The following is a 24,033-nucleotide window of genomic DNA, read 5'->3' on the forward strand; positions in this document are numbered from 1 at the left end:
TCAAGGTGTTTGAAGTCTACTCCCAAAGATCCATCCAGACCTTGCAACATGTCCAAGTGCTTTGGAAAGGAAAGGATTGCATCAATATTGGAAGGTTAGAATACATATGAGTCTCAGATATAGCACTTGGCACAGTGTTGGACTGGAAAAGATGGAAGGGAAATCACCAGCTCCCTGTTTATTCAGTCTGTTTATTTGCCTTTATCAGTTCTTAAGCTACCAGAGTTGTTAAATCAGGCAACAGGTGGGAACTTTGCAGATGGAGTGTAGTAAATTTGAGAAGTTTTGCTAATGAAGCATTCCAGTAGCAACATGTTCTTTGTTCTTCCGTTCTTCAAAGAGCATGAAGTTAATGAATGGCCTTTGACTGTATATTTTGTTAGTATGTCACAACCTCACTGTCCTTTTAATTGTGTAGGAGCCTTGAAAAGTGTGTTATTTAGATTCAATGCTGAATTTGAAGGAAGCATGAAGTGTTTTTCTGGACTTTTTCACTGTCCTTTTTCACACCTAACAAATGCAAAGCTATTAGGAGACAGCTCTCCTGGAATGACCCAAGTACAAAGAAGTGTTAAGAAAAAAGGACTCTTTCCCAGTAGGCAGAACTATCACAGCAGTTCTGATGGCAGAGCATCACTGTTTCTTTTTCTGTTCACATTTCAAATGCATCTGTCACTGTAGTATCTAGGAATCAGTAGGAGAATTAGGAGGACTGAGATTAAAGAAACTGATCTGAGCTGAGTTACAGACTGCCTGCATTGATGGTCATGCAATTTTTGGCCCAGGCATTTGCCAGGAAGAAGAGACAAGTGTATAATTTAGTATTTTTTACAAAAAAATGCAAAGAAGGTACAGTAGAAAAATATAGTCCCATAAATTTGGGGGTTTTTCAAATTATCTATTTCTTTAAATCCATAGCTAAAAACATCCCAAGAAACAAAGTAACAGAATATCATCAGTAATTCAGTATTTTTTGCTATCAAGCAGAGAGGAGGACTTCGAACCTTGAGTTTCCATCGCACTTATTAGACAATTTTTAATATGTCTTGTCGTTTCAAGAGGTCTCCCAGAGAGATATTCCTGAACTCAGAATAAGTTTACAAGCAGTTAAAATTGGTTAAATTACAAGTGTGCTGTAAAGTCAGAACACCAGCAATATCATCACCTGATCAAGCTGTAGTCATTTGAGTATCTGATGTTCAAGTTAGCTGGATGCTGTGCTAGAGAAAATCAGAATTTCAGTCCTCTTTTCTCACTCTCCAGATTGATGTCTAAATCTGGGAGTTACACCCACACCTTACATACAGAGCCTGGGATGGGAATGCTTATTAAAGGGAAAGTTGCTGTGCTATAGATCATTCATATCCTTGGTGCTGCCCAGATGTAAAACATTAAAGAAGCTGAATTATACTATCTGTTTACTGCTTCTTCAGTGTATGAACCATAAATGAAAGAGAGCTGCTAACGAGCCTTAGAATTGTAATATTCTGTCTATTTGTGTAGGACTGATACTCTATGAGGAAGAGAAATGCTAGGCTTAGTCCTTAAGATCCCCTTTCCTATTTGCCAAGAAGTAATGTTAGATTGGTTTTAATGAAATATAAGCTAAACAAAGCTTTGCTCAGAAGATGATTATTTACTTAATAAATTCTAAAGCAGCAGATCAGAACAAATATGACTCACATAGAGCAAACTTAAATCCTACACTGGGATAAACACTTCAAAACTAAGCTTGACTCCAGAAAAAAACAACATGAGTTTGTAGGAGCCTTAGTTCCACTGAGAATTTGTGCTTTTAAATCTCTCAGAATTTTAAAGATGTACTGAGCAAGAAACAAGCTACAGAATAAATCTAAAATACAGTCTGCATGTAGGAGTTTCTCTTCTCCTGACACACAGAATTTCAGTTGCAGTTGGTGAAGTCATAGGTATGTGGGAAGACTGAAGAGTCTTATAGCACAGCAGTGGTTCCCAACTGACGAGCAAAGTAGCCTCTGTCACTTCACAGACTGAGTAGGTAATGCCAAGGAAGCTCAGTGGAAAGGGAGGCAAAATGTGTCAAGAGAGAAGGAGGGGAAAAAGCCCAAACACAAAATCCCAAATCAAACCATTCTGCTAAGCCACCTGTGCAAAATGTGGAATCTTGGAAAGGTCAGGTGTTATTATCCAATGAAAATGTAGAGTGCACAGAATAAAACGAATTAGTTGCTGCAAAGCATCTAGACATTCTGGGAACTGAGCCAGTAGGAACAGCAAATGATCAAACAAAAATAAGGCTGAGTTCTAGGAGAAAAATGTGAATGTTGCTGTCTTACAGCATTTTCAGGTAGCTCAGAAAGCAAAAAACAAGATGCAGAGCAGTGGGTTATAAATGCACTGTAAAGATTTATTTGCTTGAGCTGGAAGATGGTGGGATCTGGTGGAATGTACCTCCATCCTTTGAGGGAGGAAACCTTGTGTGCTGGTTTCAGTTCTGCTTTAGCCCTGCTGTGGGGAATGGGACCTTTCTTTTGAAGGCATCAGTGAAATAAAACACTGAGGTGCAGGGAACATCATCTTCTCTCTGCTGGCATCAGTCTGCAATATCTTACTCTTTAAAGTGCCACTGACTCACTGAAATGTATTTTGTACACCCCCTCAGCTTAGTCTTATAGCTCACATCAGGAGATCTCCTGGGTTTAGGTTGAATTATGGCTCTCTGGGCTGCTGGAGGTTCTCATTTTCAAGGAATTAGAGCTTGTCTCCAAAATCTCAACCTTTCTTCTTGCAAACCAAAGCTCAGTCCATTGAGTCACACGATGAGCAAGGGAAGCATGGCAGCTGGAGGGACCATTGATGAGGCTGTGTCCTGTCAGAGAGGAATCTCACCAATGATACAGCTCCAGCTGATCCCATGTGATCCAGCTGATCCCTTGTTCATCCCCACTATGGGGGTGAACAAGGTGAGGAGGGAGCAGTTCTGTGCCATTGTTATGCAGCTTAGGTTTGGAGTTTCTGGGGTCACCCACCCTAAGAATGAGATAATGGATCCACCTATTTAAAAGAAGCAGAGCCCAAGCCTCAGTGAGCAGTGTAAAAAAGGTGGCTGATTACTCATGCAATGATTTTCCGGCTGCTTTGGGGATAATTGGACATAGAAATATCTCCTTCATTTTGATGGGATTTTACAATAATTGTTTCACTCGTTAATAACTTCAGTCCCACTGACCCTACCAAGGTATCACATTGTTTGGAAGGAGGAAAGATACAGTGGAAAACTGCTTTTAACATCCTTTCCACAGACTGGAAGATATTTGTTAACACACCTTAAACCTCCTTTCCTTTCCTTTCCTGAAACTGCAGGACCATGGGTCTGGGTATATGATTCCTCACCTAGCCAGTGCTGAAATGTTCAGGTACCACAATAAAAAGGGCATATATTTACCTAAGATAGTACATTAATTCAAGGTTCTATTAGACCTCCATTTTCAAGACATGCCTGACACTCATTAATTTAATGTTAATTTGCATTTAGCAGCCCTAATGATTATGTAGGTCAAGAAAACTAAAATATCCTTGTTCTCTTGGGTTTTCTTATCTCCTTAGAGTACGCTCGATTTGAGGCAAAAATCCATGACCTGCGTGAGCAGATGATGAATCACAGCATGAGTTCTGGGTCTGGCTCCCTGAGGACTAATCAGAAGAGGTCACTGTATGTCAGGTAAGCAGGAAGAGCCGTCTCTGGGAATATGTCAGCAGCTACCTTGCCTGTGTCTGACTTGTGTTGTTGGTTTGGTATGGTGGGAAAGTCTGAGGAACTGCTTTGAAATAAATTGAGGAATACATCCATCTTACAAGCATAGCATCATTAATGAGAAAATTGGATAAAAGCCCTATTTGCCCTATTTGACCATTTCAAGTAATGTGCAAAGAGCATTACACTTTTATAGTGATTTGGGTTTATGTAATGAACATTTCTTAGCTCATTTCTTAGTCAGTATCTGAGATGGATACTGCGGAGTAATGACAGAATGTGTTTCTGTGTGAGGTCTTGACCAGATGCGGAATGAGTGTTCTCAGGAAGAGCAGCTTTTAGCTTTTTGCCAAAACCTTTTCCTTACAGAACACAAACTCTTATATGCTACTCTAAATGCATGGCAATCTGCTACTATCCCCTCACATACATTTACCCTTCTATCAGTCTATGCTGCAAAAAATTTGCCATCTGCGTAGCAAGACCAAATATGCAGATGAGATGGTAAACAAGCTGCTATCCATAGCTTTAATGGGGTGGTGAATAACAAAGAAATTACCTTTTTCACTTATTGGGAGCAGTGGTTGTAGTTTCACCTTGCCTGTACAAGTCTGTTGCCAGACTGGGTGTTGCCCAATTGCCCCAGCAAAATTCTTGCTGTCCCTCTCCCCTTTTGGGACTCATGGAGACTGTGGCAATCTGTCAAGTATTTTAATAATCTTAATAATTATGCTTCTCTAGGCTTTCATTTTCATTCTTCCCTTTGTCCCCTCTATCCTCCCCATGCTCAGCATATAATTTGAAATTCCTGACAATCATGAAGTAGAGGGAAGCAATTTGTCAGCCTCTAGGCAGTGATAATTATTCACAGGGGAGCTAATTCAGGTGATAACATTGCAGAGATCCAATTAAGGCTAAATTCTACATTTTGTCATTATGCTCTCAGCTTGAAGGAGTAAGGTGGCAGAGAAGGAAGGGAAAACTTTAATGTTAGCATGAAGGGTCTTGTTCTAATGGGCAACAACCACATGAAGCACTAATTGGTACTGCTGTCAGAAAGAGCAATGACTGAAGGGAGATGGATCACTCTTACCGGTGATGTTGCTCTTGGGCAAGGTCAGATTAGAAGTGTTGAAGTTTTCAAGGCATTTCTGACTTTCTCTGACCTGAAGAAGCTTTTTCCAGACCAGAGTGACTTTGTTGTCAAGATCTTTGGTCAGCTCCCTGAATTTGCATTTTATGAAAAGGTACAATTGTGTGTGTAAGGATGGATAGATCCAAGCTTCCTTTCTTGAGATAAGCCAGGAACCCAAATATAGGGGGAGTAATGGTGTGAGAAGCCCAAGCCAGCAACTGCAGGTTAATTGAGGTGTACAGATAAAATGCTAACACCAGGATCCTGAACACCTCACTGCAGTTTGAATAGCAGCAAAGCTTGATCCCCCCTGTGTGAGCATTGGCCTGGGAAGCTCTGCTGAGAACTGAGGCTTATTAACTTGTGCTCTGAGCCAAGCTGGGATATCTGTGCTGCATCTGGACTAGCCTAGCTCTTCTGTACGGTATTGCTCCGTGTGCACTGATGAGCCTGGTTTTCTGCTAGTTCATGAATTCTGGCTGTGATCTGTCTCACTAAGCTGCCATGCCCTGGTGCTTCGCTGCAGGAGCCTTTGATGTCTTAGCTGCTTATCTAAATGGCACTTCCCAAACCACAAATGCAAAACTTGTTCTTTTATTCCACAGTCGTTCCAACAAATGCCCCAAACCTCTGAAGCAGAAAGCCACACAAGCCTCAGTCACTTTTGTTAGTGTTTACTCTTTTCTCTCAAACCCACACAATTGGCTGTGTCCATGTCTGAGCAGCGTGCTTGAGAAGCTCTGTATCTCACATATTACCAAAACGTGTTTGCAGTGCAGTAGCACCTGCAGCCTTGTGCCTGTCACTGTCAGTTCAATTCACATGCACTAATTACAAAGGTTGGTTGTGTCTATGTTAGGCACTCAGGAAAAATAAATGTGGGCTCAGAAATGTACTTGTTTTCAGAAATGAAAGTTTTCTCATTATGGATACTCATTACAGGCAGGGCCCATGTAAAAAGCTAGAATCTAGCATTTGGTTTCTATTCTTAAAATTCAGGACATTTCTGTTTCAATGGATTATTTTAGTCAGCATGTGCAAGAGAGCTAGAGGCAAATGACCATATGTTGTTGTAAATCTCTAGCTGTAATGCCAAGTTTATGATTCAAGTTTGCTGTTTTCCTTTCTTTGGGATGTAGTGATTTTGCTGTCCTTCACTGAGTATGGCAAGCATGGCTATTTTTTAACAAGAAAGCTTAATTGAAACAAATTGCTATATTCTAGAAACAAATTGAGATCCAGATAGGTTGTAATAGTTGAAAATAAGTGTCATTACCTACTCAGAGAAAAGCCAACAAAAGAGGGTGAGAAAAAGTAAAGCTACAGTTATGCCAATGGATGTGGGGTTTGTTGGATGCAGGGATTTCTTCTTTACCTTACAGTCTGTGATTTCCCCATCCAGCTCCTACTATAAAAGCATAGCACTGAGATATGTGAAAGAAGCTATGTTCAGTTAAGTGAGACAAAATGTAACATAGAGTTAAAGGGTTGAATGTAGGACCACAAGCAGGTGGCTAAAAGTATTTAAAAGTCTCACTTCAGGAGTATAAACAACACAGGAAGGAAATCAAGAATTACTTGTTCAGAGAAATTGTGTAGCTCTTTGACACCGTGTTTTATCTCTGCATACTGTGGTGTTTCAGATTTTTTTTTCTCTTTCTTTTTTTCTGTCTGTCTCTCTGATTATTTCCCATTAATTTCCTGGATTCTTTTTTTCATTACTGTCTGTTGCTTTTTTATCACAGACCCTGTATCTCTGTTTGGGATGTCATCAGAGAGTCCACAACACTAAAGGCAAAATATGAGTCTCCAGGGGCAGATGGAGCAGTAGGAAATATTTCTAGTCCTTTTGGGAGCTCACAACCTCTTTGTCACTAGATCTATTGAGGAAAAGAAATACTGAAAAAAACACAGAAAGTGGGAGTATGGATAGGAAACATAGAAAATGTTATTATTCATGCTTTGTTTGGTGGTGAAAGTGAAAGAATTTAAATTGAATTCACTAACTGCAATGATAGGCTAAAAAAAAATCTGCTATTATCTTTTTTAAGTCATTGGAATTCAGTCATCAGCTCATGATCAACCCGGAGAATAAACAAACCCATCACCAGCTAAACATTGTGCTATATACATGCATAGCAGGGTCTTAAGCAAATTCATGTCTTCCTTTTTGTCTTTTTAGCTCAAGGTTTTAAAATCTGTTCTTGTAAGATTATATATTTCTTTGTCTTGATATAAATACATGCTTTGCTTTGTCCTTCCTGGTCCGTATCAGTAGTCAGATTTCTAGGTTATATATGGTTACTGTTGCTACTCCTAGGAAATGCCAGATCATGTAATTTAACTCAGAGGCTGTGGAACATGACAGCCTTTTGAAGAGTTAAGCATTGGAGAAGTACAGTTCTTTAAAAAGTTTGGTGAATTGGAGTCACTGAAACTGTAACTTCCAAACTTTGGAGGAAGCATAGCTTAAGCAATTTTCCTGTTGTTTTACTAGATTATTCCTGAGCTTAAAGTACTTGTGTTAGATTTCTGAGGATAAGAGTGGGTGCCTCAGTAATTGCTACGGCACATGCAAAAAAAGGTTTTCAGGGAAATATCTGGCACTCAAAACTGCTGCCTTATGTCTGGTTTTGATTTACAGATGAAAAGTAGTGAGATACACTAAGCATAAACAGTCACCATTTAAGCTTTATTCAGACCATACAACTTCTGAAATAATGTTTGTATTTAAAAAATCCAGTTGTCTAAAGCCTCAAGCGGGCGCCTTGGAGGTGTATCACTGCAGAAATAACTCTAAAGCTTCGCACTGCCCAACCTTTTCACTCTCTCTGTTTAAAGTCTGTTCAGTCCTGTCAGTGACCAAACCTGATTTCACCTCATCATTGCCATCTATGAAGGGTTGAGTTTACTGAAATGCAGCTCTTTCAGCTTCTGCACTACTTTTATATATATCAGTACAAAGAGAATGGTACAGTTGGCTGTAAAGGTGGGGATGGAAATCAGGGCTGGGACAGGACTGGATCCAGCTGCAGTGTAGGAAGAAGTGGTTCTGCAGCTGCCTCTCCACTGTGCATGGAAAAGCACTGCAGTGGGAAGTGAGCCCAAGGCTCTTCCCAATAAGATGAGGATGCTTTCGATCAGCCTTCTTATTTCCAGTCCATGTTGCACTATTTATAAAAAATGTGCGTGGTGCAAAAAGATGCCTCTTAGTCCACTACATTTTTGTCTTCTTCTAACTGGAATTATTGCTAAGCATTTCAAAGCTGTGAAAGATATGGGCCATACAAACTTGTGGTATTATCTGTCAAAAATGTGTGTGTTCTGGTTCATTTCTTATTGAGCCATGAGGAAGAATCTGGAGATTTACCATCACAACTTAGCAGAAGGGAAGTCAAAGCTGAGGTACTTTGGGTGGTTTACTCTCATTTTTCAGCACAATGGATTCTCCATTAGGCACTAGACACCTTTACACAAATTTCCTGAACTTAGATATTAGCATGTTGCCATATCATAGAATCACAGATGTTCTGGGTTAGAAGACACTTTAAAGGTCATCTGTTTTCAAACCCTTGACATGGGCAGGGACATCTTCCTCTAGTGAGACTTTGATTTTCAACAGATCAGAGAAATTCTCAGTTTTGAAGTTTTCAGAGCTACAATTGAAATTCTTTTGAGACAGTTTGTGAAGATTGAGTCTGATATCCAGGACTTGTTCCATGCAATGTCTGTTACAACCACCTTCAGTCTCACTGTCTTCTTTGAGGCAGTGAAACCCCTCAGGCAAGTGAACATCGGGTCAAGGCTGCATGGGCAGAATTCTCCTGTGAATCTGCACAGCTGGCTGCACTGCAGTCTGAAATCCACCTGAGAAATGCAATTCTTGGAGATATCCTGGTAGTGAAACCTGAACACATGATAAGATCAGACTGGGTGATGTATGGCTCTGGTATGTAGGTCTGGAAGCAGAAATATAATGAAGAGATAATTGCATTGGTGTTTTCAGAAGGAGGTACTGAGGAAACCAGAGAGAGATATGAAATGGCCATGATTAAATACTTGTTACAAGGAGGAGAGAGAATACTTTTTTTGCAAGAAGTATGTATATATATATAAAAAAAGAAAATCCAAATAGGTACTTTAGTGTTAATTACATGCTATATCTGCATACACATTGCAAAAATCTGCACTTAAGCAAGTTGCCTAGTATCTCTCTTGAGTCAGTGGAGTGCACTTGGCACTTTCAGAGTACAATTCATGTCATCCAGAAGGAGACATCTAAAATTGCTCAGGCGAATCATGCCCTAAAAATGTCTCTTTCTCACAGTTGAGTGGAAGGAGCCTCAGGTGATTAGCTGAGATGTAAACATCAATATTAGAGACACTTCATGTTGTGTGACCTGAATCCCATGCACACTCAAAATCCTTCTCTTTTGCTCTCTCACAAACACACTTGTGTGCTCATATGCAGGTCTACGGGCTATAACGTGAAGCCTCTGATTGTTGTCTGTGCATTCTTCTGCAACATAGGTTGGAAACACCAACAGTCTTGTTTGATTGGGCTGGTTTTTTGCCCGTATTCTTATTACCCAGGATTCCTTCTGAATTCATTTGTCACTTTAGTTAGCACTATTGAGGGTCCGTATACGCTCAGTACATGGTCATCAAGCTGGATGAATTTATGACTCCAGCATCTGGGAGCATCCAAACTGCAGTTTCTTTCCGGTTTTGCAGCACTGAAAGTCACTCAAATCCAGATTTCTGGCACCTATACATTATTTTTTTAATGAGGAAATAGCTTACATAGCCATGCCTGTACTTTAATGGCCTGATAGAACTATTAGAATTCCCTTTACTGAACAGTAAGTGGAGGAAAATGGAATTTTTGTACAATTTTTTCACTTACCTCAGATTCCTGGGCAATTGAAAGGTCCCAATCGTAGCACAGAATGGAAACATGCATTCAGAAAATCTGTTATAAATGGCATAATGCAGATAAGTTTGAAAATGGCCAGATAGGTACACACAAAAACTAAATTAATGAAATGGCTTATTGGACTTGAAGTTCCTTTTCAGACTGGAATTGTTGGAATGTCACTCATTTCACATGTCCTGGTTAAGTAAGAGTTTCTGAGTATTCAGTTACTACTTTTTAATGGTTCTTTCTCTGAAAATAAGAATCTTTTATACATCCTTCTGGCACAAATGTTCTCCCTGGCTTCAGTGAGAGCTGCTCAGATTCAGAACCAAGGAAAGAGTGTAAATCTTTATTTTTCAAAGCAAGGAGGGTCACTGTGCTTGCTTTAGAGACCTTTTCTCTAGGGAGACATTCAAGAGCTGAACTGTATCACTGAGGAACTGTTCACCCAGGTCTTCATAAATTATCAGAAACACTGAGGAATTGAGGAGGATGAGGGATATGCTGGAATACAAGAACCACCTATATACAGTGGGAAGTAAATCCAGTAGTTTTTATTTATTGCATTGAATTTCATGTTTAGAGCAAAAGCATCTGGCTTGCAGAACCTGTGATTATCTGTAAAATTAAAAAGGAAGGTGAAACAACTCTTGTCTTTGGAAAAGCAAATCTAATATCTTCTCACAAAATTCAACCTGCTTATATGCTTAGAGGCATTTGCAAAAATTACCAGGTTCATCGTTCTGCTGCCAAGAACAGAGCAAATGAGAAATTAAAAATTTCAACCAAAAATTGAAGAACAGATAATATCTGGAGAGAAACCATTTTGTTGGGATTTTTTTAAAGTAGCCTCTCACTGTCAGTGGGAACTGTGAGAATTTCACACTTCTTTATATTATTTCTGTGAAATTTTCACAGGCCCTTAACTAAAGTGTCCTAAGACTCATAATGCTGGTGCCACTCTCAGCTGAAAGATGCTTGTGAGAATTATTAATCTTGGACTACTCTCAATTCAAAAGCCTTCAGGTTTATAGTTCAATGGCAATCCAGTGCTAAAAAAACACCCTAAAATGTAATGCTGTAAATACAACAGTATGTCTTACCAATACCCTAGGACTGTGAAAATCGATGTATTTGATGTATAGTCAGTTGAAACTTAGCCACCTCATAAGCTATTACAGTTTTACTGCATTTCTTACTCATCTACTACTTTTTTGCAATGTTGATACTTATGAACAGTTAAGGAAAAATGTTTGTTTGCAATTCTTCATAACATTTCACAGACAAAGACTAAGCAGTTAATGGAGAGTGAAAACTGAACATGTAAACACATCAGTCAAACAGTCTCATCTCTGCATCTGACACCAGCTCTTTCCTTCACATCTTCATGTTTATCATATCTGCTGCTCTTGGGTACCGGGTGTGCAATGAGTTCAGCCCATCCCTCCCAGGGATGTGGATGCATCATTAGCTGCAGCATGAACCAACAGCCCAGCAAGCCTTTTATCAAAGGGTATCAATCTCCAACTGGGTCAAAAAGGGGGAAAAGTAGATTTATTCCTATGTGATTGTCACTTTGAAAATCATTGACTGCTTTGTGTTCAAAATTATGAGCTATGGTACCCAGTACTGAGCACCTAGAAGGACTGAGCCTTGTGTGAAACAAGCGCAGCCCCCAGAAATCTGAGATTACACATCCTGCCTAAAGTTTAGAACAGAAAACAGACTATAAAGCAGCTTGCAGAATATCAAAACCATTCTTGCCTAAGTGATCTTATCTTTGTATTTTCAGTAAAAGTTGTTGTATTTTAAATAATTGGGTGAGGCAGGGAATCATGTTCACAGTGCAGCATTATTAATGCCTGGTGTGAAACAGCTTTTCTATTAGCAACTTCACCAGGCATAAGTAGTACTCAGTTGTGGCCATTTTCCATTCTGTTCTGTTTCATAAGTTATTAAAATAATGGCCCAGAACAGGTAATGTGCTTGACAGGATGTCTGCTCTACAGAAGCAACACACCTTTTCCTTTTCTTAGGAGATGCCTTAATAGCTTTTCATAGCACATATATTTTGCTTTTCTGTTCCCTAGAGGGACTGCCTGCTTTCTGCTTCGGAGAGTAGAAAGTGTCAGCTGGAATAATATCCAACCCAGAAGATGATGAGGTTGAAGATCTTGGCCCCATGTGGGAATAGGATGTTTGAAATTTTTATAAGCAAGATAGACACAGTTTCAGCCTCATTTCTAAGCAGAAACTCTGAACATGATCCATCAGTGAAGGGGAGGGGGATGTGAAAGTGAAGATAAACTGTCTGTGGCTTAAAATGGCTGAAAGTGAATCAGCAAAACATGCATTTAAGCTGTGTCTGTTCCCTGTGAAATAGCAGTCTTATCCAACAAATAGTTGCTTATGATGTTTCCATGTCAACAGCTATAATAGGACACCGACAGTTTGTGCAGCTCTCCACTGGAAAAGTACAAGACAGTAGCTTAGACCATGAACATAGAGACAAAAGTCTATTGAAATAAAGGCTTGTGTAAATACAGTCAAAGTTGGAAATCTAAATATGCATTTGCACACAGCACAGGGGCCAGTGTGAGAGAAAGATGATGCTTGGCCCTATAGATTTCTACCTGAAATCCTATACAGAAAAGTCATAAAGCCACTATAGAATAGGCTCTCCAAATCAGCTGTGTTGAAACAAAGCTGAGAACAGAAACAGGACATAACACTGCTGAACAAGGTAGTGGAAATTTGCATTCAAAGTTCCTCCCAATAAAGACAAATGAGGAGGATCTTTAGTTTCACTGCAAGAAAGTTCATCTCTGAGGAGGGAGCCCAGCCAAGTTAAGTGGTGAGGCTAAGTGGGACCAGTGGTCTTTGCTGACCCTTTTACATCTCATTAGAAATAGAAATTACTATAATAATGCTATGGTGAGCCTGGAAGGATCTGGGAAATTGCCTACCTGAACTGGGGCTCATAAGGAACTCCTCAGGAGCTCAATTTAGTAATTCCCTGCCACCCCACTCTTGTAACAGGAAAAGAAGTACTAATCAGGTCCTCCCAGCCTTCATTGACATGCTGTTGAGTAAACCCTGGTTTAGATGCAACTGCTTTAATATTTCTGCTGTGAGTGGTGCCTGTGTGGTGCTGGTCAATACTTGAAGCTGGTGTCCAAGGGGAGCCGGCTTAGCGTGCCAGCCCCAGCAGGTCTTGCACTGCTTACCCTGTGACTGTCTCTCTTGTATAGCAGTCTTGACAAGCAGGATTTGATCCTCTCTGAATGGGCCTCATGTTCAGAACAAATGGAGTAAAAAATTGTTTCAGAGATTAACATATCCCTCTGTGTGTCTATATATATGTGTGTGTGTGTGTGTGTGTGTGTGTGTACACATCTGCATTCTGCCATGTCTCCAGCTCCATCTCTCTTGTGAAAACTCTGATTATGTGTGGCTCATTCTTCTCTTAAAACTCCTTACTCTAATTGCTTAATCTACAACTGTAGCAAATAAACAAAGACTGTCAGAATTATCTGGTGAAGAGTTTGCCAGATGTTCCTTGCCAAACAGGAATTATAATAATTAAACATTCACCCACTTTCCATAGATTCTACTTACACTTTTTAATTGACCATGAAGGCAACCACATTCCTTCACCCAATATATTGGGCTTATGCAATTATCAAAGCACCTGTTTAGCACAGCATATCACCTTGTATACAAACCCTTGCTTACAGAAAAGGCAGGAAAAAGAAAGCTTACAGAAAAAGACACTTTGCTATTTCTGTTCCTGCATCATCTTTCTAGCTGTTCAAAAGGGTCCTGGCATAGAGGGCAGCAGCTGAAAGCTTTGGGAAAAAAATTAGGGCAGAAAAAGTTACTTACCAACATAGAAGGATTTGGGGTTTTTATAACCTTATATTTCTAACCACTCAGATTTTAGTTCTGTCAGGTTGGAATGGTTCTTACCTTTGTGTGCTGCTAATAATACCTGTCCTTCCCATTTCCAGAAAGTATCAATATTTATTTCACTCTGGGAGCTGGAAAGGTCTGTAATCTTTTTATTTTAAAAAGCACTATCTCTGCAGACAGGCTTTTTCCTCTTGATGTTCTTGAGACATTTTAGAGTCCAGGTAGAGGCTGCAAATACCCCCTGTAGTAATTACTCCTTTCTGCAGAGACTGCAAGACAATTTGGAAAGAAAAGGATCATAGGTGATCAATGACAAAATGAAAGCATAGCCTAATGGCCATCAAGCAGTATTTTGCCACTCTCTTACAGATGATTCAAGATTCAAGGCTGTATTTCAGTCCTTTCTGCTGTTCCCATCTTTATCCAGGAGCCAGACTTTGTCTGCCATGTTCCATTTTCCTGAGAATACTTCAGAAACTACTCTTGTAAAAATACAGCTTAGACTTGAAAAATATATATGGTTTCTTCATAGATTTATGGACAAGGAAACAGGTATCTCTGTGAAACCATCTTGAAAACAGATTGAGACTAGGCAGTATCAAAACCATTTTCAGAAGCATTGCAGGAAACAAGGAAGAAGCAATGTTTCTAACAGGGTTTGCAGATTCCAAATGCAATTGCCCTTTCAGTATAAGCACTGAAAGTTATTTTTCCTTTTCTGTACTGGCTGGCAGAGCATTGCCACATCCATGGAGAGCTATTGTGACAAGAAGGCTCTGCTACAGGAAGAAGCTGTGTCCTGAGAGATGTCCTGGACAGTAGATTTGCTCGCAGGGTTATTCAGCCCAGTATTTCATCCAGACATGACATTACAGACACATTTTTATGGCATCCATTTGTTACTAATCTAATAGCAAATTGAATTATATTGTTTATGGCACTGGTGTCTGGTCCTAATTTCATACCTGGTCATCTTTACAGAGAGGAGGAGCTACAGGAACATTATCAAGGTGAGAACTAGGTTCCTAAAGCCTCTACTAGAGTTATGAATTACAGCATGACTCCAGTGCATGGTGCTTCTTCAGATCTGATCTACACAGGTTTCAGTCTGCTTAAGTTAACCCTAACTAGACTGCAATTAGGTTCATCAATCTTTATTCTGGTTTCAAGCCAGAATCATGAGATGTTCCAGGAGTAAAAATCAGGTTCCTCTTTAATCATTAATATTTACATGTGGATTCATCTTGAAAGCCTTGTGAACTTCAGCAGATCTTTCAGCAAAACTGAACTGGGCATAAATTTTCTTTGTAAGTCTTTGACAATCTCTTCATCTACTTATACTTTAATAATTAATTAGAACAATAAGAAAAGCAAAATATTAATTAATAGCAGTGGACCATGGGACACTTCCTATCAATTTCTGTGTTGGGCTTACTATCTGGCCAAATCTAGTGCTTACTGCAAGAAGTTGATGGCTCAATTTGTAGTCCACAGCTCACCACATCTCCTCCTGCAGATTCTATAACCACAGATTATTAACTCCCATGCAAAACAGATAGGGAACTGAGTGAGTTTAGTGGTAAATAACTTTCTTTCCTGTAAATCTGACCTCATTCATCAAACGCCTGATAATTTCTTTCAATATCTGAATGATAAGCTGTCTTTTCACACAGGCCAAAAGGATGATCTTTTATTATTGCTACTGTGTTAATGAAATAATCTTCTTTTAATTGATGATTTCAGGATTGTAGTTTACGTTATTTTGTATTATTGCTTGATGCTAAAATTCAGAATATGTTTAAACAGAACAGATTAGAAATATCGGGTTTTCTTTTAAATGTCCTCAGTGATCCATTTATCTGCCTTTGTCACTCTGCAGACACCGCCAGCAGATAGTCATTCATTTAGAAATACTTACCTGTAGGTTTCCTTCAAGAATATCAAAAACAATTGAAAAATTTGGATAAAATTCAACAGATAATTGTGACTTTAATGAGGATTGCAACAGCTTTGGCTGCAAGAAGTCTGGAGAAAAAATTGTAAAAGAAATAACCAACAGACAGGATGTTTTTGTCTTTGAAAGTATGAAAGAATAGGCAAATTGTCTGAATTAATAACTTGAAAATTGTCTAGTGTAATGCAAGGATCATGGCTGAATTTAGCCTGTAGAAAATGGGGTTATTTTCCCTTCATCAGAGTATGAAAGTCCTGTATGGTAGATGGATTTTCAGCTACTTTAGTTTTAATTCTCTGTATTGCCATCTTAAAGACATCAGGCTTGGACAGACATAAGAATATATTACCTTCTAATGTGGATAGTGTGCAGAAGGATTAAAGTTTCCTTTCCCTAAACTTCTTACTTGCTATAATTTCCTTTCTTCAGAAGCTCCTAATTTGCATTAAGATGAGGAAAGGAAAATCCCTACTTTGTTAGTTGGCATTTGAGTTTTTAGGTAAGGACACTTCAGTTTTACTGAGATTTCAGTGCTGCTTTTTTAGAAAATTTTATGAAGTATTAAGCTGCTGCAGTTGTACTTTTGGTCTTCCATCTATGAAAGTGCACTACCTACCCCAGCATGTTTCACAAAATTTGCATTCATTTATCTACTTGCCTTGAGTTCTAAATATACTCCAGAGCAACTGGGGACATCAATTTGCAAGGGAATTTTGTTGTCTTTTAAAAGAGCAGATATAAGTGTATGAAATATTGGAAATTCTCTAAATTTATTTATTAAGCATTACATAATAATTATGTCCTCTACAAAATCAGTAAACCCCACCTGCATTCAGTATAACCGGTGCTAACATGGAGTGAACTGAGGAGTCACAAACTGCAGTAGCTCAGACAAAAATCTTAGTGCTAGCAAGAATTTTACTCAAATTTACTGCTTAGAAGATCTTTGCCTATTAAAAGCACACAAAGAATTTTCCATCCTGAGTTCTTTATCCAGGAAGATAAGTGGTATCATTCTGGAACTGAGCAGCTCAGATTCTGCCTTGATTTAGGACTAAAGATATACAGCTATATGGTTAGAGAGATACTGGGTGATGCTGGAGCTGTTTGTTCATTGTAGGACACCCAATTGCAGTTATTGGAGATAAACAGATCTTGAATAAGTCATCTCAGATTACTTAAGTCACGAAACTCTGAAGAATCTGACATCAAATTTTATCTGAAATTTCTGAATTCAACGTGTGAAAAGAAGTTGTTTTTCTTTTTTATATTGCAGCCCAAATGGAAGTTTTTTTAATGGGATCATAAGAATATGTCTAATTCTTCAGTTTCAGGACAATATGACTGAGGATCTGGTTATACTTACGATGTGTCATAAACATGAAAACCTCAAAAGGTCTAAGAAAAGGATGATCCAGTCTCTCTCCCCCTCTGACTTCATACCTATTATTAAGATCCTGGAACAAAAATTCATGAGAAAGTTGTCATTTAAAACACATCACTAATCAATTCCTTTGAAAGCATTTTATGTACCTGGCCTTCTGTCCATTTCTGCTTAGAGACAGAACAAAAGAAATAAATCTGGTGTTTTCAGTGCTGCTACCTCTCTGCAGAGCTGTAGCTTTCTAAGTCAAGGACTTAGTCTTTCTTTTCAGTCAGCAGAAAGGGAAAATTTCTTTTAATTGTGTCTATTACATACTAAAAAGACTACATACACAAGTGAGGTTCAGGAAAACAAAATTTATGTTTTCTTAGAGTACTGATAGAAAGTAGACCTGCTTACATTTAGGTCAAATACTTCAGTAAGATTTTCTCTGAGTGATCTTGATCTTTATACCAGCAACTTTGCAACATTTAAAACATTCACTCAGAGTGAAACACTGGATATGTTTTCCATGTTGTGCTTTACCTGTGGTAATAAGACTACATGGGCTAAAGGAAATTTTTAAAAATCAGCTATGCAGACTGTTCGAGGAAGAGCGAAGTAGCAACAGAAGTCATTTAGTGGAAAAGTGCTTGTATGAAAATATAAATATTTTTAAATAGTCATGGTAGGCTGAGTCTTAAAGATTCTGTATTTCTGTGAATTTTTTTTCTTCTTAATCTAAATAAGATTAAGAATCTTATTTAGATTAAGAAAATCTAAATAATAATCTAATAATCTAAATATCTAAATAATAATCTAAAAACCCAATTACAAGAATAATTGAAACTTTATTCAAGATGATTAGCTGACTTTAGAATTAATTTTGAGATATCTCAGCATTTTTCACTGATGACTGATAAAAGCAGTCATCTACCAGCAAGGCTAAAGTTTCCTCTGCCAATATTTTGCCTAACATAGGCTTCCCTAATGGATGATTAAGGGGAAATTTGCTTTGTTAGAATAAAAAATTAGATGTTTATGGTTTTGGGTTGCTGAGCAATCATGCTCTGTAGGAGGGGGCTTTTCTTTACGCTTCCTGAAGGCCTATCAAATTATACCATGCTTTTTTGGAGGGAGAGCATTTACAGTTTAACTCCATTAAGCTGCATTTCTAGTTTAAAATTACAGTAATCAAATAGAATCATAGCAAGGTTTGAGTTGAAAGGGACCTTAAAGACCATTTGGTTCCAATGCCCCCACCATGGGCAGGGACACTTCTCACTAGATCAGGGTGCTTTGAGCATTGGCTTTCCCACAGCCAACCCTTACATGCTTGGGCGATGTTTGTAAACTCCTCCTGTGTAGCTGTCCCTGTATCCACCCCGTGTGCTGCATTTTTGCAAACAACACGGTGTGCCAGTGATCAAGCATCACACAGCAGCATCTGCCCAGCAGATCAGAGTTTTTTAGAAGTTCAAGTTGCATCTTTCCTTTACTCCTGTTTTATCTATTGAATCAGTAAGGTTGGAAAAGACCTCTAAGATCATTCTGTCCAACCATGAAACCTGCACTACCAGGTTCACCACTAAACCATGTCCCTGAGCACCACACCTAGACACTTGTTAAACTGTTCCAGGGACAGTGATTCCACCATTTCCCTCTTCTGCAAGATAGTTTCCATCATGCCTTTTTTATGCTCTAATTGGTTAACATACATGAAATATACATGTAAGCTGAAATTATTAACATCCCTCTGTTCTGTTCTTGCTCTATTCATCTCTTTAATGTTGTATGTGGATGGTTCCAGGTCTCCGCATGCATCTCCACAGTATACTGAAGGTACCTTGGGTAAATTTCCATTAGTCCTTTGAGGGACTACAGGCAACTTGCTCGTTAATCCATTATCTAAGACCTCATCAGTCACACTTTTCAACTCTTTATTTCTTCAGTGGCACAGCTACAGTGGTTACATTTCACATCTTTCAACCCTTCACAGCCATGCTTTTGTGTCTGTCTGCAACTCAGAGTGAAGGGTACTGGATTTTGGCTGTCTAGGACACAGGCTGAAATTCCCAAACCTAGAGGATGTTTGTTGTGATTGTAGTCACAGACATATATTGTTTGGGAGGGGGTGAGTGAGAAGCAAATTAGTGAGTTGCCACTGCTCAGTACTTGTTCCCTAGAGGAGAATTTTGAAACAATAGTCCATCCCTTGATATACATTTCCGCTCTTCAAGTCCACTTGTGTATTTCAAATTAATTTTTCTAGATTAATTTGGATTCAGTCCTGTTTGCATTTCAGAGAGAATGGGGTTACATTTCCCTAAAAGATTACTTTATTCAGGTTGTTGCATCAATATGCAAATAAATTTAAATTTTAAAATAATGCACTTTTATCAATGATGGATTTTAGTGTTACAAGAATTCTGCCAAGTTGAATAACATCACAACTCATTTTGATATAACAAAAGCATCACAATAATTTTTCATCCATTCAGTGATCTGGCCAGTTCTTCAAATTTCATAAGACATCAGTTAAAGCATAATTAAACCATCATGAATGTCTTCTGCTTCTGGTCTCTCTTCTCCAACAATCACCCCTCAAGAAATAATTAAGTGGGATGAGGAAACAGATTAATTTTAACTACTTGAAAACATACTTTCTACAGCTAATACAATGTATAAATAATGCTGTTTCTTCCAGATTCATCTTAACTAGAAATGAAATGCTTAAATTGCCGCAAAGCATAGTAGTGTGATAGTTGCCATGTTTTAATGTTCTGATTTTTTCTGGCTCTCCCAGACCTTTTTAATAATAAATCTTGTCAATGCTGTCACATCACTCCTACCTTATTTTAAATCCTCATCCCTGTCCTTATGCTCTGTGGGCAGGAGATAATCTCATTTTATTTGGTAATCTCATTTTATTTGTAAACCTCTAGGTTTTGTTTCGTAAAACTCGGGGATGAGCTGCTGCTCTTAATGACAGGGAGCAAAATAAGTGAGCTTTGAGATAATCCCATTTGGTGACAGTCTGTGAAGAGGGTAATGCATTTTTTAGGACTTTCCCAGTATTTGGTTTATTGTGTTATTTGTGCAGCAAATGCTGTTATTTACCTCTTTTTTATCTCTTAAGGGATAAAAAGGGGACACAAGGGTCAAAATTTATTTCATATAACATTGACACATGCATGGAAACTTCACAGCTCCACAGTAATTGTCCCTCCCTGGCTTCTATGAGTTTCCCCAGCTCCCTGGGAAGTCTGGCAGTCTGTGGGTTGTCTGGGCAGCATTCTTGGTGCTGGGAATCACTCTCCCCAACTGACTGATGGGTGAGAGTCATCACCTGCATGCAGCGAAAACTGTCAGCAAACTGAAGAGTTCAACCCAGTTCTCCTTAATCCCCGTTTTCATAATTTTTCACCCACAGATATTTCTAGTGTTTGATTTCTTTTTCTAAATGGACTGCTTTATTTTTTTTTTTTAAACATTGAACATTTTCCAAATCCTTTTTTCCTGTCAGCACTAATGCAAGCCATGCAGACAATTTCAGTTTCTCACCTTCTGTACCCACTCTCCTCTCTAAAAGTAACATCAATTTTCTCTTGCAACTACCCTGGTTCATAAGAAAGGTGCATCTAGCTGTGTGTCCTTCCTGTGACAAGTGTCCTTTCTGTGGTGCTGGTTAACGGCAGATGTTTAGGGAGCTTATAGGGAGCAGGGCACATATGGTCTGATCCTCTCCCCGCTGTTCACCACAACCTCCTCCAAAGACAGCAACCTCTCTCAGCCCCTGAATAAATCACACACTAAATTGCATTGCTGTTTCCATGTTAGAAGTGAAAAAGTGAAGTAAGAAGGAAGTTCCTACAGCTTGTAAATGAGGTTACAAAATGCTAAAAATTCTAAGAATTGGTCCAGGCAAAAAACTTGTTGATGAATATTTCAGTCTTGTACACATCAAGTGAAAGAAAAACATCTCTTCAGTCACAGACATTTGTTTGTTCGCTTTCTTGCTTGTTTGTTTTTCCACAACTCCCTGGCATGTCAGAATAATAATAAAAAAAAAAGAACTTATTTTCGGTCCGTATTCTGTCATTCTGTAAGACTCAATTCATTTAAATGGCATGGGTTTTGTATAAGCAAATTCTAAATGACAGTGTAATTTATACTTCAGGCTTTTCTGACAAAATGTGTAGCTTCAATTGATGCTTCTATTGAAATCAAAAACATTTCACTCTTTGTGTTCAATTTACCCATCACAGCAATCAATATAGCCACTTTACCACATTTTCTGAGCACTTCACAATACCCTCTTTGTGTATTCTTATTTTGCCATTAGGAAAATGGACACCAAAGCAGAGAACTATTCACACCATATGTATCAGCCCATTTTTCTGATCTAATGTAAATACTTAGAATTATTCCTTTCCCATAGGTACTTAGCTCTCTCCATTACTCTCCAGGGAGTTCAGATTTCTCTAAGAATATCTGCATTGCACCTAATTTGTCTTCCCAAAATACAAAAAAAAGAAAGCCATCTCTACTGTAATTCCATGCCTATACCAGGAATGCCCACTCTGCCCAAGGATGGCTCAGCCACTCAGTGCACCGGAGCTCCCAAACGAGCTTCAAGTGATTCAAGTTTTTTGCAGTGTTGGTGAGCAATTCTGAAGACCACCTGAAATTGTACACAGCTTGAGCATCTCTGTACCATCCTCAGTTACCTTCATCAAGGCACTCTTAAGCAAAGTGAAGTATTCTTGTCCTCTACAGAAAGTGCTCTCAGACACCAAAGTATAATTTTATGCAGAATATATATTAAAAATTCTTGATATTCCCAAAGTGATAAATATGGTCCAAACTCCTATGTCTGACTGTGTTTTATACTTCAGTCCTTCTATAGATATAATAGGTAGGTAATTTAGTTTGAAGGAGATCATTCTGATGTTGCAAGTCCAGCACCCCTCTCAAAACATGGCCAGCTTCAAAATTACTTCAAATTGCTCAGGACCTTGTCCAGGTGAGTTGCTAGTATCTCCCAGAATTTCAGAACCTCTGTGCTGCCTGCACCAAGGCTCACCATCCCCCTGGTGAGATTCTGTCCTCTCCCACGTGTTCAGAGCAGCTCCATGGGTGAGGAACTGATCCCCAAATAATGCAAATGTGAACATGGTCCAATGCAGTCCCTTATTCCTACATGATTTTACCAAGGACTGTTTTTTTTTTAGAGAAGTTATTGTTTGTTTTCTCTTTTGGGAGTATGGGATTTGCTCCTGCCTCTTACAGTGGAAACAAGACTTGACCTCATGCATCTTCCTTGTTAAGGACAAGGTTTGTTTTTCTTTTGGAGTCTTTTCTTCCACTGAAGTGGAATGGAATGAAAGATAATATTTTAGTTGGAAAGGACCTGAAGGGTTCATCTAGTCCAAAAGCCTGACCAGTTCAGGGCTGAACACAAATTAAAGTATGTTTTTGACGGCATTGTTTCTTAAACTGACATTGACCAGCTCTCAAGGAAGCCGTATCCAATATCTCAGCAGGGCCAGCAAGCACAATAATATTGAGGAAATCTTTGGATCAGCTTATGGTTAACATGACACACGAAGACATGCTTATAAATTCATCTCTTCTACAACTTTCCCAGCTACAAAACTTTTTTGTAGGGGCACTATTCAATGTCTTTAAAATAGAGAGGAAAGATGCCAGCATAACCTATAAGCCAGTGAAGGAGTTACTGTTCATTTATAGCTGTCAGAGGCATAAACTGGGATTTTTTACCATTTTTGCCTCAGTCTTGTGTTTCGTGCACACCCATATCTAACATTAACCAGCTTGACACATTCATTTGGCTCAGGCTTAGGAAATGGTAGTGGTTTATGATGTTCCAAACTGAGTTTTACATCCTGAAATGTGCAGTTAATTTCCTTAAAACAAATTCATAGAAATTATTATCCTAGGAGGAGTATTAGAAAAGCAACTGCACCTGTGAATTATTTTCTAGTACATAGAGTGTGTCATGGCATAGTTAGGTCTAAGTACATGTAATCTGTTTGAAATTGGTCAGATTACTCAAATGCTAAACAAAATTTGGCTTAGGAGCCTGACTCAAAAGATGGCAAGCTTCACTTTGCCAAAACTTAAGCTTTTAAACATAGCTTTTAATGAATATTTCCCATGGAAATTAAATTGCTGGGTGGAAGTAAGGGTTCGTGGTTGTTCTTTTTTTTTGGTTTGTTTTTTTTTTTTCCTGCAGCACAGAGGAATGTCTTAAAATCCAGGTAAACTTAAGCCAGTATAGGTAGAAATTTGTAATGGGAGGGGCAGAGGGGGAAGAACAATCTGATTTTCCTGGAAGATTTGTTTTTAGGGTTTTTATTGCCACAAGACTCAATTCAAATAAACGTAATAAAAGGTGAGGTCCCATTTTGGTTGTTCAAGTCAGAAATTATATAGAGAATGAGGAGTATCAGTATAGACAACTCCATCAAAACTCTGAGCTTCATTCATGGCAGCAGTAACTTATCCTGGTTCCTGGTTCCTCCTAGCACCATCCAGGAGCAAGCAAGCAAAGCGCTTCTGTTACTGCACCAGACCTTCATCTTGTCAGCCTCAGGGCAGCTTAAGGCAAATTCTGTCAGTCTTAAAGCTGCTTAGGGTAATGTTTTCAGAGTGACTTAGCAAATCAAAGTCTAATCTTCATTGAAAGTCTACAAAACCCTGTCTCAGATGTGCCTAATTTACCTTTAAAAATGGGATGCACGAACTTCTGAAGTTACCTTTAATCCTGCTTTTGAGCACATGTGGGCCTGGGCTCCCAGGGAGGAGGGTGTGGATAATGCAATGGAGTGAATGAGGAATTGCAGGGAGCTCAGTGCAGTGTGCAGGGAGTTGTGGGAAAACAAACCTAATTTTTTGTTTCACAGAGAGAAGATAAGAATTTTAGTGTCACCCTCTTGCAGCTTTATTTCAAAAATGCTGAAATTGATATTGCTGCTGTTAAATGTTTTGGGTA

At 38.8% G+C, this 24,033-nt stretch overlaps 1 protein-coding gene across 41 annotated transcripts in view; it reads left to right on the forward strand.

The window, feature by feature from the left end:
• The window catches only part of DLG2 (discs large MAGUK scaffold protein 2), a 993,421-nt gene that overhangs the window by 907,401 nt on the left and 61,987 nt on the right, over nucleotides 1–24,033 (forward strand). For all 41 annotated transcript variants that reach the window (XM_074535042.1, XM_074535043.1, XM_074535044.1 and 38 more), the window contains one exon: nucleotides 3,586–3,700. In XM_074535042.1, the coding sequence (XP_074391143.1) occupies nucleotides 3,586–3,700 (115 nt within the window). The remainder of the gene's footprint in view (nucleotides 1–3,585; nucleotides 3,701–24,033) is intronic.

Source organism: Zonotrichia albicollis, chromosome 2, assembly GCF_047830755.1.
Source record: "Zonotrichia albicollis isolate bZonAlb1 chromosome 2, bZonAlb1.hap1, whole genome shotgun sequence".
Taxonomy (NCBI): domain Eukaryota; kingdom Metazoa; phylum Chordata; class Aves; order Passeriformes; family Passerellidae; genus Zonotrichia; species Zonotrichia albicollis.